The sequence below is a fragment of the Ammospiza nelsoni genome, chromosome Z (genome assembly GCF_027579445.1).
Source record: "Ammospiza nelsoni isolate bAmmNel1 chromosome Z, bAmmNel1.pri, whole genome shotgun sequence".
NCBI lineage: Eukaryota > Metazoa > Chordata > Aves > Passeriformes > Passerellidae > Ammospiza > Ammospiza nelsoni.
Genome location: NC_080669.1, coordinates 87,286,961 through 87,307,497, shown reverse-complemented (window position 1 = coordinate 87,307,497; position 20,537 = coordinate 87,286,961). Strand labels below are relative to the sequence as shown.

At 39.3% G+C, this 20,537-nt stretch overlaps 1 protein-coding gene across 2 annotated transcripts in view; it reads left to right on the top strand.

Annotated features, from left to right (window-relative positions):
• DYM (dymeclin) overlaps window positions 1–20,537 on the top strand; it is a 210,015-nt gene that overhangs the window by 132,218 nt on the left and 57,260 nt on the right. For both annotated transcript variants that reach the window (XM_059492245.1, XM_059492246.1), the window contains one exon: window positions 11,164–11,266. In XM_059492245.1, coding sequence (XP_059348228.1) covers window positions 11,164–11,266 — 103 coding nt within the window. The remainder of the gene's footprint in view (window positions 1–11,163; window positions 11,267–20,537) is intronic.

The following is a 20,537-nucleotide window of genomic DNA, read 5'->3' as shown; positions in this document are numbered from 1 at the left end:
CAGCCACAGCTGCTCTGGGCACCCTGGGCCAGGGCCTGCCCACCCTCCCAGCCAGCAATTCCTAATCCCCAATGTGCCAAAATCTGTGCCTGCCCTCTGGCAGTGGGAGCCATTGCCTGGGTGCTGTCCCTGCCTGCCTTGTCCCCAGGGGCTGTGCAGCTCTCCTGGAGCCCCTGCAGGCCCTGGCAGGGGCTCTGAGGTGTCCCTGGAGCTTCTCTGGTGCAGCTGAACAGCCCCAGCTGTGCCAGGCTGGCTCCAGAGCAGAGGGGCTCCAGCCCTGGCAGCAGCTCCGTGGCCTCCTCTGCACTGGCTGCAGCAGCTCCAGCTCCTTGTGCTGCTGGAGCCAGGGCTGGGGCAGCTCTGCAGGTGGGCTCTCACCTGAGCCCAGGGGCACAGGGGCAGGATCCCCCTGCCCTGCTGCCCACGCTGGGGATCAGCCCAGGGCAGGGGGTTCAGGCTGGGGCAGGCCCAGCTCTCACCCACAGCTCCCCCAGCTCCTTCTCCCAGGGCTGCTGCCTCTGCTGAGCCCCAGCCTGGGTTGATCCTGGAGCTGCCCTGACCCAGGTGCAGCACTCAGGCAGATGTTTCCATGGGCCGCTGCTCGAGCCGGTTTGGCCAATGTGATACCAGATATTGTAGTGTGAATTTTGAGTTCATTATCAACTACAGTACCTAAAATCCTCTTCTTTATTCCTTCCAAGGTATTTTGTGCCTGGAATGATTTATTCAGAAAGGAATGCATGAGCAAAATTTGAAAATTGAAATTCTGTATGTACTGGTTTGAATACACGTCTTGGAAATTGCAGTATGTGTACCGAGATTGAACATCCTGTGTGAAATTCCTGGTGAAGGCGTAGGGGGAATAATTCAAATTCAGCTCCAACTTCAGCTTTATAGTATTCCAGCTCAAACTGTTTAATTTTTTTATGTCTGGAAATTCAGTAAAATGAGATATTTGAGCCAAAATCACTAACATGATATGGATGGAGGTACTCCATTGAAGGAGGTGGTAATACACGCAATATATTATGCTTTATGCATATTTTACAATAGAAATTGACTTCATCAATATTGGAATTTGATTTAAAGTTCAGGAAATAATAGATTAAGGTTTTATGAAAAGTTTAATTCACTGTCTTGGTTTCAAAAGTGAAACACAATCTTTAATTAAGTGATTGTTCATTGTGCTTTGTTTTGAATGTAGAATTATTCACTGGTTTGGGGTTTTTTACGTTGTCTTTATTCGTTGTGTAGCCTCAGGCACACTGAACACATGCCATCTAACTTTATCCAGAAGACAAAAAATGCTCATTTCCTTAATAACTGTTCTTTTTACAGCTTGTGATACTCATAAAAGTTCTCAGTGGTTCACAAGTGTTCACAGTGAATATACAAATTATTTATAAATACAGATTTGGGAAAAAAAGATTGCTACCCACTATAAACAGTTATGGAAGTTATCCACAGATATAAATGTATTATCTTGCAATTTTTTTCCTTTATGGGGCACTGGAAGTTTACAAATGGCCTTATTGTTATGCAAAAGGGAGTCCTTGCATCCAAAATTATGTTTGGGAGAACGTCTTAGCTGTGGCACCTATGTCAGGTTTGAATTTTTGGTCATTTCTGTAGTGTCCTTAGCAATGACTTTATTGTGAAGTTGATTGGTCTGATTTTTTTTATTTCTTAAAAAAAAAAGTTTCCAGTTTGTTAAAATTGTAGAGGTTTCATGTGAGTAGGATAACCAAACAGACTGTAGTGACGAGGGAGAGACAACTAGAGGCTTTCCATGCCCACTAGCAGAATCACTGTGGAGCGAGAAAGATGTGATCAGGAAGGACACTTGGCCAAAGACAAGGTCAGTCCACAAGGAAAGCAGTAAAGTCCTTCCTGTGGAGCAAACAGGTCAGAGAGACCTTTAGGCCAGGGACCAAGAGAAAGGAGGGAGAAAGGAGACAAAGGCATAAGACAAAAACAGCATTCTCTGTCTGCAGCATATGATGGGTCCTCCTAGAGGCTTGTTTCTTGTTCTGTTCGACACTGAAATTCAAGTTTTATGAAGTTAGATCAAAGCCTGGAGAAGAGAAGGCTCCAGGGACACCTCAGAGCCCCTGCCAGGGCCTCCAGGGGCTCCAGGAGAGCTGCACAGCCCCTGGGGACAAGGCAGGCAGGGACAGCACCCAGGCAATGGCTCCCACTGCCAGAGGGCAGGCACAGATTTTGGCACATTGGGAATTAGGAATTGCTGGCTGGGAGGGTGGGCAGGCCCTGGCCCAGGGTGCCCAGAGCAGCTGTGGCTGCCCCTGGATCCCTGGCAGTGCCCCAGGCCAGGCTGGATGGGGCTGGGAGCAGCCTGGGACAGTGGAAGGTCCCTGCCCATGGCAGGGGGCTGGAGGTGGGATGGACTTTAAGATCCCATCCAACCCAAACATTCTATGACTGTGATATGATTTCCAAGTTTCACAGGAGATTGCAATTAATTCATTGTAACTGTGCCAGGGCACTAAAAAGCCAAACCCTCACTGAGCCCACGGGACTGTGTAAAGACAGGGTGGTACCAGAGGTGAGCACTGTGAGGGCTCTGGGTATGAACCAGGGCTCCAGACTCATGTTCTGCCTAAATCTTAGAACAAAGAGGGCTGTTAGCAACACCCATACCCTGTGACCTTCTGCAAGGAGAATGAGTCTGTTGTCTCCCAAAGTGGACCCAGATTCTTTCCTGTCAGAATGAGTTTAGAGGGCACAGCAATTCTCTTTCCAAGTGTAGCAAGCACCCAAATACATACAAATGCATTCAAATGTGCTTGCATAGCCAGTGTGTTTGAGCAGAGCTGTGCCAAATCCGAGCTGCTCAAAGGATAGGGATTTGGACCTTAGGTTGCACAACAGCAGTGTCTTTCTAATTTTCATGTTGTAATTTCTTTGTTAGGGTTTTGGGTGAGAGTTTTGCTCAGGATGCTTTCTCCAGAGATTTCCTCTGGTTCTCACCCACAGAGTTTTGCCCTCATTCAAGGCAAATGTCATCTCTCAGCAACTATTAGACCCTTACCCTTATTGAATTAAGTGCAAGTAGATAAAATTGAAATATTGCAGGCTCTGCCCCTTTGATATTCTTATAAAATAGTAACAGGACAAACACAGGGATCATTAAAAGGAATTATGTGCATACCTTGAGACACCTAAAACAGATTTGAGGTTTTTTAGCTCAGAATAAGCCTTGTGTTTAATCTGAGCTTTGCAAATATATATTCTATTTATACTGGACTGCACTGATTTTTCCTCCTTAGCTTTCAGCCTTTCAGGATTTAGTTTACTGCCTGCCACTCTCTTGAAAAGTACAGGAGAGAAGTGGTGCTCAGCAAAGCACTGCCCTGTCAAGTCAAAATCATCACGTTCTGTAGGATTTTCATGCAGGAATTCAGTCCATGGTATATCACAGTCTGCTTATTGAGTTTCTATTTCAATACAAGCTACAGTTAGGTCCTAGCCTGCCTCTGCCCTGTAAGTGGAGTTACAAGGATGCTATTTGAAATGCCAGACAAAAGGGGAATAAAACGATCTGTACCATGATACAGGGGAAGGAATTTACTGCTTTCTGTTCCTTTTACTTCTCTAGCAATAGGAGCATACATTTCCCAACATTGGCTGGAAAGTGGCCATGAGATGCCGAACAATTTATGCCTTCAGTTGAGAAATACATTTCCTGGTCTCTGGAAATTAAACTCTTGGCTTATTTTGTAAATATTTACTTTTTTCTTGCCACATCAAATTCCTTTCTTCCATATTGTTTCTAATGTCATTGTCTTTCTAACTCCATTTTGGCAGGAAATCCTGTTCGTTAATGCAAAGCCTCCCTTAATTGTTCTAAGTTGTTTCTGATTTTGCTTATAAACCTACAAGTGTATGGTGACTTCTTGTTTTTCTACTTAATACAACAATATTCTAAATAATAATGTTAGCCTCTGTGAGGCAGAATTTGATATGGCTTTATAGCACATGACTTACAGATCTCTGCTCGTATGTTAGCAGTGGCAGATAAAAGGGTACTCTAAAATTAATGAGATGTTTTGTCATGAAGATATCTTGAAGTATATAATTTATTAGGATCAAGTTTAGGATTGTAGAATTAAAAGAGTGGCCTTTTATGTTTGCTGTTTAAAAGGGAGATGGGATAGAAATAATTTTCTTACCCAGACTGCATTAAAACCATTTGTGATGCCAGAGAGCGGCTCAGGTGAATCACTTTTTACATGGGCAGATATCAACAAGACAACTTTAAACAGACAGAGGGCAGGTTCAGATTGGATATTAGGAAGAAATTCTTTATTTAAAAGCAGGGGGGTGAGGCCCTGGCCCAGGGTGCCCAGAGCAGCTGTGGCTGCCCCTGGATCCCTGGCAGTGCCCCAGGCCAGGCTGGATGGGGCTGGGAGCAGCCTGGGACAGTGGGAGGTGTCCCTGCCCATGACAGGGGTGGCACTGGATGAGCTTTAAGATCTCTTTCAACCCAAATCACTCAGAGGTTCTGTAGTTTGGGATTTGCCCTGAAATAGCTGCCAGCTGTGGCACATAGCTGTTTCCAAGGGGACACAAACTTATATTTTTAAGGCACAATATAAGAAAAGCAGAAAAAGGTCTGATCTCTGTCCAGCAAAATTGGAACATGGCAATACCTTCCTCGTGTGAATGTTCTACTGTTTGTGAGTTCTTCTCATTCCCTGATCCCTTGAACCCTCTTTGTCCATCAGTGTGGCCCATGCTAACCATGTTATTTACATCCATGATATTTGTGGAGTCTGCACCCTGTGAGTCTCTTGATTTCACATCATCTCCACAAGCCAGATGGACCTAATAGTAAATATAGCAAATCTTGATTCAGCAGAATTTAGTCATGTTTCACTTTACAAGATTAGAAAGAAAGAGTTCTTATTTTCTGTTTATTCTGTTATTTAATATTTTAATTGGTTAGATTCTGTTTCCTGGGATCCTAAATGTCTCCCAGGCTTTAGAGTTGGTCTCAAATAAATAAGAGCAGTGCCTCTCTATGGAGTAAATGGCCCTGCAGAGGCCTTGGAGTTCTCCATGGCTATTGTCTCTCTTTATTTCTATTTATGTGCCATTGTAGCTTGGATAATTCGAATGCAGAATGCCTCAAGGGCTCTTTAGTAGACATGAGCACAGGGGACTTAGGGATTTTTCTCTGCATTTATTTGTACTAAATGGATTTTTCCCAGTGCTGGGTTCCTTAAGTGCTCACAGAGCACTTCTCCATTGCCCACAGACAGGCACTTGCTTACAACCTGTCCCCCATACAGGTCTATGGGACAATGCATTTATTGTATTTCAAGTGGAGCAGCACAGTGCATTTATTTTGTTCTGAAGTCTGGTATGACACTTCACAGACCTTTATTCAACCAGATGGGCATTTCAGGTTATCTGCTTGGAGACGTCTGTGCTGGGACATATCCATGTCTAGAGTTCTTGTGCCACAGCACACACTTTGTTTTGCTGTAATCCTTTTTAAAAAATAGGTCAGCCCAAGCAGTGTTCCTTACATATACAGAAATCAAGGTATGGTTTTAACTTTTAGATGTCAGGTTTTGAAAATAAAATCTTTCTAGAGCTTTTTTCTAATATGATTGTCTCATTGTAAAATCCTTTTGTTTAAAAGGAGTATTTTTAGTGTAGCAAGGTTTTGATGTTTAGGGCTTTATACTTAAATCTTTAAAATAGAGAACGATAGTACATTTGGCATGTATATAGGAAGAGTGAGAAAAAGCACCATAGAGTATTGCTGAATTGTTTGAGAACATTCATCCTCAAATTTTTTGATCCATGGAACTGTTTTTTCCCATTACCAGATAGTGGTTTGTGTTTGGGTGCTGTTCAGTTTGTTTGCAGCACTTCTGAACTAGGAGAGTGAGCAGAAAAAATTCAGAACATCTGAATTTCCAAACTTCAAATAAATTCTGTGGAGAGGTGCTTTGGTCCTCAAGTAGTTCTTTACTCAGCACATAGAGAATATTTCTAGATACCCACATAAATGAAAATTCACCTTTAGAAGCTCAGTAGTGATTTGAATTGTGAGAAATCCAATCCTTACCCGGTCTTGCTGTCATATAACACAATCTGACTTTCCTCTGCTGATGTCATCAGTTTGTTTCTATCTGTGCCACTTTGTTTCAGGCTTCCATCTCTTTCTTTGTATCACACCATCAGTCTAAGCTCATCTCATACCCTAGGTATTGAGACTGTCTTCTTTCCTCCCAGGTTTTTCTTCCCTCTTTGCCATTGCTTTGACAATGCAAATAGGAATTTATTGCACCTTGAGCCGGGCTCCAACCTCCTTTGTAAGGGTGCCCATGTAATGATAGTTAAGTTACTAATAACTTTTTTTTTTAAATTCTGGTATCTTGTAGAGTACTGTGTAAGCAAACTTCCTTTCTCCCTTTGCATATTTTTGGTTTTTTCGTCAATTCACTCTTCTCAAATCCATTGAATAAATGAGTTTTCAAGAATTTCATGGAGAAGTATGTTCTCTGGTTTAGATCCTGTACATTTTCATACAATTGTTTCAAAATCTTTCACGCAGGATGACAGGGGCACTTGCTGCACAGCACAACTTTATTGAATATAAAATCACAGAATTGTTTTGGTTGGAAAGGACATCTAAGTTTGAGTCCAGCCCTGCTCCCCAGTGCTGCCCAGCCCACCACTGCCCCATGTCCCCAAGTGCCACATTCACATGGCTTTTAAACACCACCAGTGTCCTTGGTGACCACATAGTACATATATTTTTCTTTTTGATCTCAACTTGGCTTTTAGTTGGGCAAAAATAGATGTGTGATGAAGACACATGAGGAAAATTTGGGAGACAGTCACAGCTTCCACTTCTGGAAGTGTTACTTTTTATTATTCAACTGTATTAATTTAAAAAAATCTCACGTGGAGCAAAGTAATATAAATGATTTGTAGAAGCCTGTTACAACAGGGGTACTGTGCTTTATTTTTCTTACAGTCTCATTGAAAGACCATCAGCAAGGTGTATTTTTTAGTGATGGTGATATCCTCTTTGGAATGAGTTTCACAATCACTGTTCCAGTATTATGCTCAGGACAAACTGGCATGTTGTTATTTTGGAGCATCCTATTCACTTCATTAAAATAAAGTACACTCCTACCTTTCCTTCTCATTGTTCAAAGCTTTCAGAAAACTTTGTGGCAAATTCTAACTTCATATTTCCTTTCAACTTTTAATTTTAGTTCTCACATCTTTTTTTCAAATTTAGTTATAAAAGCTGCATTTTATACATTGGGGTTTTTTGATGTGAAAAGTGTACTTTATGAGCTTTTTCAAACTGATGTAAATTAGACTTTTTGAGGCACTTATTAAATGAGTTTCCATATTGGCTTTTTTTTTTCCTTTTGGGATCTACACACTTTGTGGAGTTGACTTTTTGAAAGTGTTAAGTTCATATATTACTGGTTTGCATTTTATTGTGTGTGCAAATAGCACTTAATCAATTCACTGGTATTAGCAACCATTTCTATTTAGTCTGTATTAATTTCTTTTATTTATTGAAGTTCAGCCCTGAGTTAAATTAAAACCTGCTGTGTAAAGGGAGGTAAGAAATCAATGTTGTTTTTAATTCCTTAAAAACAAACAACCACAGGACCTTGAGACTGTTGTTCAGCCTTTAGTCTTCCTTGCTGGCTGAGCTCATCGCTGCTGCGATTTGATGATCTGTAATAGATCACATTATCCCAGAATGGTGTGGGTTGCAGAGACCTTGAAGATGACACTCTGTGTGGTCAGGGGCACCTTCCACCAGACCAGGCTGCCCCAAGCCCTGTCCAGCCAGGCCTGGGACACTTGCAGGGATTTGGAGACTCCCAGCTGCACACAGCTTCTCTGGGCACCCCGTGTCAGGGACTCACCACCCTCACAGCCAGGAATTTCTCCTGATAATGCCAGCTGATGAGTCCTAATCTTCCTAACAGATGCCAGCTGTTACCTCATCTTGCTCTTATTCCAACTTGCTGTTTTGCTCACTATGCATTGGCCTGGATGTGCTTCTGTGAGGGAGGGAGGAGTTGAGATGAGGGACACCAAGATGATTTAATTGTTCTGGACATAGCTCTTTATTGTCATGAAAAGTCCATAATGGGTGAGATTGAAGGGCTGTCAGGCTCCGTGGCCTGCCTGACAGTTGATGGAGAAGAGTGGATGAAAGAGGACAAATATTCCAGTAGAAAAATCCATATTCTTGTCAGCCTGTGCACGCTGCCACAAAGTACATATATTTTTCTTTTTGATCTCAGCTTGGCTTTTAGTTGGGCAAAAATAGATGTGTGATGAAGACACATGAGGAAAATTTGGGAGACAGTCACAGCTTCCACTTCTGGACCTTGTACCTTGTTGTGAGGAGGGGAACAACCTTGTTGTAAAGGATTTTTGCTTTTTAAAAATTGCATTATTCATGCCCTGAAAATCAAAATCAAGCTTAAAACCTTACATACACTGGAGACATGGCTGCTGCAAAATAAAGCAACGCTTCTAGAATGCAGCATTTGTTGGTGATGAAGGGTATTTACGAGCTAAACTTCATAGAAATGCCTTTTGAGGGTTGCAGCTAACCCTGTGCTGAGACTTTAAAAATTAGTCTGATATTTATCAAGGTGGTTTGACAGAGGCACAATAATAAGTGAATGACTTGGAATTGAAGTTTTGCGCCAATTTAGGGAGCAGCAGTATTTCCTAGGAAGCTCCAAATCCATTCCTAATCACAATATCTGGCCTTGATTTCTTTTTTTTTTTTTCCCTGTGTTTTGCTGTAGTGTTTTTGTGGGGGTGTTTGAGTTTGCATTTTTATTATGAAAAATTTAGTATGAAAAATCCTGCCATTATCCCTGCCCTTGTGCTTATCTAAGGGATGGTCCTTAGAGAAGGATTACCTATGGATGGAGGAGAGAATTGTGTTGCATTTTTCTAACCTGGATATCTGTGTTATGGGCACTGGTCCCATAAAAAATTGTCCCAGCATGGTGTGAAGGACATGAGTTTGTGGCTGGGAAGCAGAACTTTGCAAGGGGGAAGACAACAATTAATTTGCAAGGGGAAAGACAACAAAAGCCTCTGCACTGCTGCTCTTTAACTAGAAATCAGCCACCAAGACCTTTCTTATGCCACAAACTCTACTTATAATACATGTAATTATTACAAAAAACCCTTTAAGGAATATATAAGGAAATAATTTGTCCATTATTTTCCTTTCTACTTTTTCCCTTTTTTCCCAATTTCTATTGGAATAAATAAATTTACTTTTTGCTATTCTGGTTCCATGCAGAGTACCACTGTATGTTCATTTTCCTCTTCATATACATTGGACACATGCACTTTCAAAATCTTGATCCCTTTTCCTTGTTTATATTTAAAATTCTTTTAAAGCCAGAATGCTTTATGTGTTTTGGAGAAGAATCTACTAGTTGGAAATCTGCGTTATTCTTCCAAATTCTTCTTCTTTGTGAAATTATCTTCTGGAGCAGACACCAGATTTAACCTGATTTTGCTGCATCCCACCATAAGCATCTACAGCTTTTTTGCTGCATCCCACCATAAGCATCTCCAGCTTGGTTTTAACTGATTATTTTGTCTCCACAGCACTAGATGGTGCTGATGACAGTATCTCTGAAATCTGAGTCTTCAAAGATACCCATGGTTGCAGAAGTAGTGCTACTGTTTGCTACCAAGGACCAGTTTGCAGATCCAGTTATTGATCTGAAAAAAAAAATTCAGTCTGTGAGTGCAATAATAGAATTTGGGAGAGGGAAAAAGGTGGAAAGCTACCAATATATCTTAATTTCTGTGTTGCTTCTTCCCCTTTTAGCGTGGAATGTTCTAATGGTATTGACTAATAGCTGTGAGTTAGTGTAGCTAATTCCTTGTGGCTGTGAGGAGTGTTGGAAAAGCCTTTTCCTGAGGCTCTTGACTAGCAATGGGATGACAAGAGCTAATGACAGGCTAGCCATTCTCCCCTCTAAAACACACACAGTCATCCTTGGAAAACCTGATAGGAGTCCTGTAATGCTCCAAAAAGAAGTAAAGAAGTCCCAATGATGCTTTTAAATGCAGAAAGCCTAAAAACATCTGGCACCTAACAAGAGAAAATGGCCTCAGGTTGCTCCGGAGTAGGTTTAGAATGGATGTTAGGGAAAAATTCTCCATGGAAGAGGTTGTTCTTTCACAGGCTGCCCAGAGCACTGGTGGAGTCCCCATCTCTGGAGGAATTTAAAAGCCGCTCTTTAAAAGTGGATGTGGCACTTGGGGACGTGGGTCAGTGGTAGCCTTGGCAGTGCTGGGGGCATGGTTGGACTCAATGGTCTTAGAAGCTCTTCCAATATGGGGATGGGTTCATCTGTGAATTGATAGCCATGTTTAGGCTATCCAGGCCTTTAGAGCAGCATCTGACTCCTTGCTGCTGCTGAGCATTACCTGATGGTCTTTGCCCACTGCTGCTACTCCCACCATTCTCCTTGTAAATCAGGTTACCCCATCCTCTGTGAGTGTCATTGCTCTGCTTTTTTCCAGAATGCAAGAAAAATATGTTTATTTCTCTGTATGTGTATGGACCTCTGATTTAACAGATTATAAAGCTAAGGTAATCCTTTTTCAATTGACTTAGGCTAAAATAAATTTGAAAATAATATGTAATAGTAAAATGCAATAACTCAGCCTCAAAATACACAAAGCTTTTATCATATACCCAGATTTCTCCTATCTAAGCAATAGGTTATTAAAATGGATAATATATGAGGTACTTAAGTATATATTACAATGTATTGCATGAGGTGCTGCACTTAAAAATTGCATTCTAGTGAACACAAACTATTTATGAACTACAATTGCATGTATGCCATTCCTTCTGTGACAGTTTGACTTTTAAGAATTTAATAATGAACAGAAAATGTTCTTCAGAGCATATATTGTATAGAATGTTTCTGATTCAAACTCTGCTGTTACTTACCCAGATGCCAAATAAACAAATAAATAATACAATTATGCATTACAATCCAAAAATTTTGTATAATAAGATATCTTTCCTTTCTGAATAGTCTTAACGATTTCAGGACACTCTCATGAAGTTATTTTAATTTCTTTTTCCCCCAGTCTATTTTCTCTGTTGTCTAAAAAACACAACAAAGTGCTGGAGCAAGCCACGCAGTCCTTGAGAGGTTCCTTGGGCTCAAACGACTCTCCACTTCCTGATTATGTGAGTATCAAAATGAATGTTGTAATGGGTGCTTCGGAATTCAAGTCATACATCCCTAAACCTGCAAAGAATCCTCAGAGTGTGGCAGCTGAGCAACCATCAACATCAAAATACAGGAACCTGTATGAATGATGTCATGTCTGAAACGTCTCTAAAAAACAAGAATTACACTTAGAAATGGCAGAGCAAAACCACAGCTATGCAGAGGGAAGAGACTTAGTGTCAACTCATGCTTTTCGAGCCATTTGTAATTCAGAATATTTAAATGACACCATTGAAAACGGCATTTTTAAGAAGTGGGCTTTAGCATCCACAGAATCTTAAAATGCCTAAAAATGATTGAAAATTCCCAGTGAGCGTCTGAGGGAGTACTGGAGTCATGGGGTAAATTAGTATGTTCTGAGTACATGGATACTTAGAGTTCCCTTCAGTTTGCTGAGCCAATGCCCACAAGTAGGCAACAATTTTGTATTTAATTGCACAGCTTGTTGGGAAATCTCTGCTTTGGGTGGAAGAACGTCTTGAGAGGACTTGAATAATATCTTTGTGCTGCTGGAGTATCTTTGGTCTGTACTCATTTGAACCCTCACTGCAGTACTGTGTGCAGGAAAGACAAGTTGATTTATCATTTGCCTGGGATTTTTGAGCATGAAAATGTATCAGCTGTTTTATTTTCAGGGCTAATGCATGATCCATAATATGCCTGCCTGAGACTTTGCATATCCTATTACTCTAGCATTAAATATAAAAATATCTAAAAAGATAATTTGTTATAATAGTTTAATGACTTAAATAGGGAAACAGCATGATACACGTCTGCAAAACACATAGGCACACATAGGCATGTGGTAACATATATATGAAGAACTACATTTTAAGATGTGTAAGAATACTTGCTTAAAAAAAAATAATGCTTGAAAAATATTTTATAGGTTTTGAACTTTTTAACTTGCTGGATGTAAACAATACTGCAGTTAAGGAAAGGCCCAGGGGGAAAGGCTTTCTGTATGAAGTTGTCCTCTTACATTCAGAAAGAGCTGAACAATGCAGCTGATAGAGCTGGGAAAGCTCCCTGGAGTACAGCCAAGAGGCTTAGATACTCCACTGATTTTTTTCTTTTTACTGTTGGTATGATGTAGGGATGGAGGGGGGAAAGAGAGCCCTTGAAAAGATTGGTGTAGGGGACAGTAAATTAAGTTCATGGCCTGTATTTTGAAACAACAAGGTAAACTGTTAAGGCATGGCTTTCTGGTCCTTTCTTTTTCCTCTTCAAATTGCTCATGTTACAGCTCAGCCTGAAACATAGGCAGTTGACTAAACAAATTTGTGGCCAGATTTCATCACTTCAGCATATTCTGCTTCTGTATCTCAGTATGGAGCTAAGGAAAAGGGTGATTCCAATATTGCCGGCTCTGCACAGGTTTATTTGTTTGTTGAGAGGTGGAGGTTTGCCTAATAAGCAGTTCTCTTGCCAGGTTGTGTTTGGACCAAATAGTATTTTAAAAATGCCTTTTTCACCATTTTTTCATTCACTTTAATTTAGAAATTACTCATTTTCTTACTGTGCTCTGTAATCCAAATGGGAATTTGCATGAACCCGAATCCAAGAGTTAAATCACATAAAAGTATTCTAGGTGCTGTTTAAGATATTGTCTTAAATTCTGTGTGTTTGAACCGTAGTACTCTTTATATTCTAGTAAGTTTTTGACCCAATACACAGTCCCTAAGCTTATACTCACTGATGGTGGTAAGAATATACTGAGTTCTACCTTTACATGTTTATTAATGTTCTTTTTGTGAGTTATCTGCTGCAGTTTGCTATCAGGTTGTGGAGTAACAGCAGAGCTGGGAACTGAAGTAAGGAACTGACCCCCATTGGCCCTGATATTGTTCTTGCTGGGGTTTTTCTGGTTTTTAAAAAAGAAAAGAGCAACTTGTTTCATTTATTGAGGCTGGACCAGTGTCCTTTCCTGATAAACTCTTGTCAGTGCGGTGGATTCAGGAGCACGATGGAGAAGGCAGCAGGACAGAGACAACCAACCCCTGTCATTATTGCCTCAAAGACACAATCCTTTGTTAAAACTATTTTTTGTTGTTAGATACAATCCTTTTTTAGACTATTATTCATTGTTTTTGTTGCAGCATTGACCTGTTTTGAAATACTACATGTAATCCAAATAGAAATGGGAAGAATCCACTTAAGTTTATGTTTCTTACTTTCTTGCATTCAATGAAAGCATGTTTTCCAATATTTTTAGCAAACAAGAAAACTGGTAATAAAATAATTGAGAATTTTGCTTCTTTCAGTTCAAATCAAGACATATTACTTAAGATATCAATGATTTTCTTAGTAATTTCATTACAGCCTAATGTAATTTATCAAATCAGAGGTACTTAACAGCATAAATAGAGACATGTTAACTTCTCTTGGGAAGTAACACATCAGATGTGTTGTTGGAGCTACCATCTACACCAAAAATTTCTTTTCTAGGATTTCATAGTATTCTTTATGATTTTTGAGTGCTTCCCCTGCTTTTTAAACTACAGCTGGTAACAAGAGATTCTCCTTAACTCTTTCTATGGAGAAGAAGAGAGCAAATTTTTATTTTTGGCAACTTCATGTCATTTTCTTGCTGATATGAGAAAAACCAGTTTCCTAAATAGAAAAATTGAGGAAATTAAAAATTAAAGGTAGATACAGTATTAGATTCAAGTAGTTTGGCAGACATCATCACTTGAGTTTTACCTCCTGAATTTTGGGTTTAAAAAAAATTTGTTTTAGCCAGATGAAGCTTAAATGTGTTAGGAAAAATTGTAAAAATAATCCCACTTAGTGGCAATATATTCAATTATTTAGTACACAGCATTGTAATTTAAACAGCACGTCAATGGTGGATGAAATTTGGGATAAAAACCTTGTAGAGTAATATCAAACTTTTCATATTAATAGCCATATTAATCAAAATATGGACAGCCATTCTTTAATCCTCTATCCAAAATCTGTTGGATTTTGGGTTATTTAGCATAGAATGAAAGCATTGGCAACTCAAAGGGAAAAATGTAAAAAATACAAATGTAGTGAGCTTTGTGTGTGCATGTATATGTATAAAAATATATGTTTTGATGTGTAGTTATATATATAAAGTCTGCAGTAGCAAAGCCTGGTAGTGCTGGAGACTTCCCAATCAGAGCTGACTTCTCATGACTCCTTCCCAATCCAGTAAATTTACCCACTCTGCAAAGTTGGCTTTCATGGAGGGCTGGAATTCTGCAAATGTTGATGAGTTTTTCTCTCATCTTGATAACCAGAATTAAACTTTGCATCTGGATGATGAGATTTCTGTATTATTTTCTTTTCCCCCTCAGTTTGTGCTCCATAATGGGCTAAATGAATTCCAATATTTAGATTCTTCTTTGATTTTTTCCTGATTTATATGGTAAATAGAAAGCAGCTGTCTGTTTAACCATCTAACTCTTGAAACTCCTAGGCCCCTCGAGCATCATCTGGAAGTAATGTAGCCAGTAAAACAAAGCTAAGACGAAAAAGCAATGTTTGTTTTATGTGGGATGAATGACTTCAGTTGGGGTCCCTCTAATTTGGCCATTATGGGGGTTATTAAAAAGCAGTATTACAAAAGCGGTTTCAACAAAAAAGAAATTTGGGGGGGTGGGAGCTTATATCTTGTTATTACATTTGATTATATTCAAACCTCCAAGTACTTCATAAATTGTCCTTCATTTGAGTTTCCCCAAGAGACAACCAGCCCAGTCTCTCCCATGTACATCAAGAGATGTAAAAAGGTTCCCCTGCATCATTTACTTCCTAAGAGAAAATTACCTGTTATAATTAAGAGCTCCATATTTATCTTAGAAACTTGAAATTGCTAAAGAGTAGGTAAAATCAGGTGCGTGAACTGCAGTGTTTGGTGTCTTTTAAACATAATGGAACAGATCTAGAATCTATTTATGTTCTAGATTCAGTTACATGCAGAGAAGTTAATTTTTCACCCAGTATGAAAAAAGCAAGTGTTTTATTCACTAATGATGTGAACAATTTGGCCTTTAAATAAATGTTGTGATGTTTAGGGGATTAGAAGGAGATGATCTGTAAGCCTTTCCAGCCCAAATCATTCTGGCATAATATGATTTTATGAATCATAGAGCCATTTGGAGTGGAAAAGACCTCTAGGTTCATCAGGTCCTATAAAATGTTCTGTGCTTGCACATCTAATACTACATGAGGTATCCTGCAGCTCTGATTCTGATTGTTTTAATTATCTAAAGAGCAGTTTAATGCAGAGCTCTGCCATCACATAGAAGTGTTCTCCTATAGACGAGTGCTATCACAAAGAAGTGGGAAGTCTTCCCCACAATCATCTGATGACTCCAGAAATGATGCAGAAATGAAATTAAACCTATTTCCAAATAAACTGGTTGGCTGTAATAGAGTTAGTGTGATGTAATTAACGTTGTTCAGCTGGTAGTCTGTAAAGTACCGCTCGGTGGTAACTGCTAAGAACTCACAAAATATGTAGAACTTGGCTACACTAGTGGCAGAATGGGAAACTTTTGCCAAATTAAATCAAGACTGCTGCCTGAGATATGCCCATATTTGTCAAATACTGGAGTGAGGAAAAAAAACTAAGGTAGTTTTGTTTTGTTGTCTTGGGTTTTTTTTGTCATAATCTTTCTTTAAAATTCAGAAACCACCTACTTACCACCCAAAGCACTGCCTAGGTCTCTTCAGTGTTTTTATTGTCTCTATTTTCTTCCATTTCAAAATGGCATCAGGAAACCCAGTAAGATTTTTTTTTAATACCTTAGTCACGCATCATTAATAGTCCAAAAATCTTGATTTTTGTGTGTGAATTTTTAGTATCTCATGTTGTCTAGAGGAATAAACTTAAAATGTGATTATACAAGAGAATTTTTATTAGGGTGTTGTAAAGCATATGCTAAAGCAATGTAGTATTGGGTGGGTTTTGAATGGTATGTGGATTCTAGCTGTTCAAGTTGCACTTAATAGGAGAGTCACCTTGTTTTGCAGTATAATACCTTCTTTTTGATTACTCTGACTTGATGGCTGATGAAGTAACATTTTCAATATCAGGTTCTTCTTGGGTTTGCCTGTCTCCAGTATTGAGAAGAGGACCTAAAAATACTTTTTCTAAATATTAGTCATACCCTCCTTCAGATGAATTATATTTTATAGAATATTACTCCTACCTAATCCGCCTATTTTTATATCACCAAAAAATAGCTATTTCAGAATAGACTGAAATAACCAACCTAACCCAAATCTAAAGCAGGCTTTTCTATTGAGTAATAGCTGAATTCTGCAGTTCTGTCTGAATTCTTAATCAGTTCTTTCCTTTAAATGAATTGAAACTTTCATAAGAAAATGCTGCATAAATTATCCTTAAACAGAAGAACTATCCTAAAATCCTGTGAAAAAAGATGTTGGTGAAGTTTAGTCTCTTAAAACTTCTGTATATTACTATGAAGTACTAATAGTTATTTGCAGCTGGCTTTTGCATTATTATGTCTTTACAAATACATTTCTTGTGATTGAAAGATTTTTACATTAAATACATTGAAGAACATCAAGATGATGTTCTTCAATTGGATGTTGGTCTTTCATCACCCAGGACTTCCACAAAAGTGCCATTGGTGTCTGGTATTTGTGTTACATAGATGGTTTTAAGGTTTATTTCACTTAGAAATTCTCATTATTTTGGCAAATAGGGATGAAAATGCATTTGGTTTGAAGGAATATTTACTATGGCAGTAGCATCTTATAATTATCTGATTTAAAATCTTTCATTCTTCAGGTTTATGAGAAAGGAAAACAAATAAATGTAAGAACACCTGCTAAATTTCAAAACCCCTTGTTTTGCTTGTTAGAAACATTTGAAATAAACCAAACATGATAATATTTTTTTACTTTTTCTTCTTTAAAATAGTTGTAGAGCTTTAGGACATTGTCATTATTTTGCAGTAAAGGGTATAAATTATGGCATTTGTTCAAAATGTGCACTCAAACCCCATGTTTTTTGAGAAGACTGCTTAAATGAGTGTTCTTAAAAGAGGTGATTAAACTGAAGAAATTGTAAGAGATTGTCTTATAAAAGGATGAGATCTTGGGGTTTCCTTTGCACCTCCTTAAGTTAAGCAGGAGAATTTTGTACGCTGATTTTTTCCTGCACAGCTAATTGGGTTGCGTTTGAGAGAACTGGAAGCCTGGCAATGCTGGTTTTAGAAGGGCCTTAGGTGTAGCTGTAGATAGAAAATGTGATTATTAAGATAAAGCCCTCATAGGCCTCTCTATAAAACTGTTTATTACTGCCATGTAAACCAACATTTGTTTTATTCACACTAATGGCAAGTATTGAAGTGTTTGGATGAAAAAAGGAGCAGTACTGATCCCCAAAGCACCCTTCTTTGCTGATTTGGTCATTAGATGCTTTTCCTGCTGCCTCTTTCACATGAGTGGGTTGTTCAGTGTTTCTCAGAAACCAATTATTCACCTGGATGGTTCATCTTGGTCAGACGTCCACAGACAAACAGAACAAACTAATGCAGTAGCTCTCCAAAGAGTAGGATTTATTTTTATAACAGCAATCTATTTCAACAATGCATTAAAACAATTTTCTGGTGTTCCTAACGCAAGGTTTTGATTGAAAAATGTAGTGCTTAAAAACCATAAGTATGTGACCATATGTTATAAACATCCCAGTAATTGTTTTTTTAAACATGCAGCCATATAAAGTAGAGGAAATGGACGAGGAAGAAAATATGTACCAAACCTTTTAGGCTGTTTGGTACTAAATATCTAACTGGAATTGGAATTTCTGTGTGCTGCTTTTTCTCTATGAGATATTGGCGGAACATGTTGTACCTTCCATTTCCAATTTCTCCTCTTCATATTTTACGGGGACATTTACAGACTAACCAGTGACATTTTTGTATGTTTTTAGTTGTTTTAAAAAAAGCCATCCATTAATACCAAAGGGTACTAAGAAGTTATTTAAAAAGTAACCAAACATAGATCTTTAAACTCCTTCATTGCAGATATCTGTGATTTGACACTGGAAAGACAAAGAAAATAATAGAAATTAGGGTGAGCCAAGACTCAGTGATTTTGAGAAACATGCTATAAGAGGAAGATAGTGTGCTTCACGTTGGATAAAATAATGGAAGAAGTTATTCACCTGTGGAGATGCTGCTCAAATCTGTCTGAACTGAAACGTCCACACCTGCAGTGCTGGGGGCAGCTCTGGGCCCTCAGCACAAGAGAGACACCGAGGGGCTGGAGCGTGTCCAGGGCAGGGAACGGAGCTGGGAAGGGGCTGGAGCCCCAGGAGAGGCTGAGGGAGCTGGGCAGGGGCTGAGCCTGGAGCAAAGGAGGCTCAGGGGGGCCCTTGTGGCTCTGCACAGCTCCTGACAGGAGGGGACAGCCGGGGGGAACAGGGACAGGAGCAGAGGGAACGGCCTCAGGCTGGGCATGGGCAGGCTCAGTTGGATATTGGGGAAAATTCTTCATGGAAAGGCTTCTCCAGCCGTGGCACAGCTGGTCAGGGCAGTGCTGAGTCCCCATCCTTGTAGGGATTTAGAAGCCATGTGGATGTGGCACCTGGGGACATGGGTCAGTGGTTTACTTGGCAGTTCTGGGAGAATGGTTGGACTCCATCTCTGTGGGCTTTTCCAACCTAAACAGTTCTGTAATTCTATAAAATGTTGAAACAGGACCATTTTCAACCTCTGCAGAGCCACATTTATTACATGTTGTGTCCATGTTACTGTAGCAAGTTAATCTCATCAGTTTACAGTTTATCTTCTCAGAGAGGTCTTGTGCCCCCTGAGCAGCATTTCACAGTGTCATGCCGAGGGCAATTCTCCCACTGGTGGCTGTTTTTAATATTACCTATAATGTTACACAACTGCTGCTGATTGGCAGTGTGGGTGGCCAGGAGACTGAATGATGGGATGAAGGCAAGGAGAGTGTTTTAAAGGGAATGAGTCAACCATATTAAAACACAGTCTTGGTATGAAGTGAATAAGAAAAAGGCTTGGATACGAAAAATTATTAATATAGAATAGAAATCCAAAACCAAAATTGGATTTTGAAAAAGGGTAGGCTCCTCTCTGCTGCTCATATGAAGTATCACATGGAGCAAAATAAGCCATTTACTGAAAACTGATTTCCTCATCACCTGGCCTGAAAACAGATTTAAAGAAATGTAGAAGGGAGAATTTACATTTTGTTTATCTCCACTGACAAGAGTGGATTCTTGTTCTCTGTGAAATACCTTCCTGAAAAACCTCTCAGAAAATTTAGAGAATGTATTTAGAAGAAACAGAAATTTATAAGTCTGTTACTCATTTTTATTGAATTGTGTGGGCAACCTAATGTTTTTCACAGGTATAATTGAAAAGATAAACTTTTAATTCCCTTTCATGTAATCAGCTATTTCTCCTAATTTTCTCATTTCTTTGTTGATTAGGAACTAAGTGAATTAGTGGAATACATTGCATATTTCATATGCTAAGTCAGCTTTTATAAATTGGAATTCTTCCACAGAATTGGTTAATTATAGAAACAATAACCCAGACTTTGCACAAAAAGTAGCAATTCTTAACAGTCTCCAAGTTAGAGTTAGAGTGGGGAAGAGAAGGCTCAGGGGAGACAAGCCTCTAATACATTGCCATGGTTTAATCCTCCTGTATTTGTTATTCCCAGCACTTTTGGGAGATGTCTGATTGCCTTCACTTCTCTGAAACAAAGTTGAGACACGTAAGATACCTTTTTTTTTTTTTTCCCATTTGCCCTTCAGATATGTTACTGGAATGTGGTGGAGCTCTTCCAGAGCTGCTCTTGCTCATACTCAGGCTGGAGCCCAAGCCTGGTGAGCTGTGGCCCACTACTGAACAACACATTCTCCAAAGACATTGTGTTCCAATGCATTTTTGTGTTGCTATCAAGCTGGCACGGTGTGTACAGAGCCTGTTCCACTCCAGCATTTGTGTGTGTGTTAACCCAAACCCTTGACCTCAAAGATAATGTTGGCTAATAACGAAAAACAGCCGTCCTGTTCTAGAGAAAATAAGATGTATTGTAACATTGCAGGTTCAATTTGCTTTATTCACTGCAATAGGACTCATTATCTGAAGTATATCTGTTCTCCCCAGATAAACTGTGGAGAAAATGGATGTTGCAGTTCCCAAAGGCAGGTCTTTCATCTACTCACCAGCAGATAATTTGTGGCCCTCA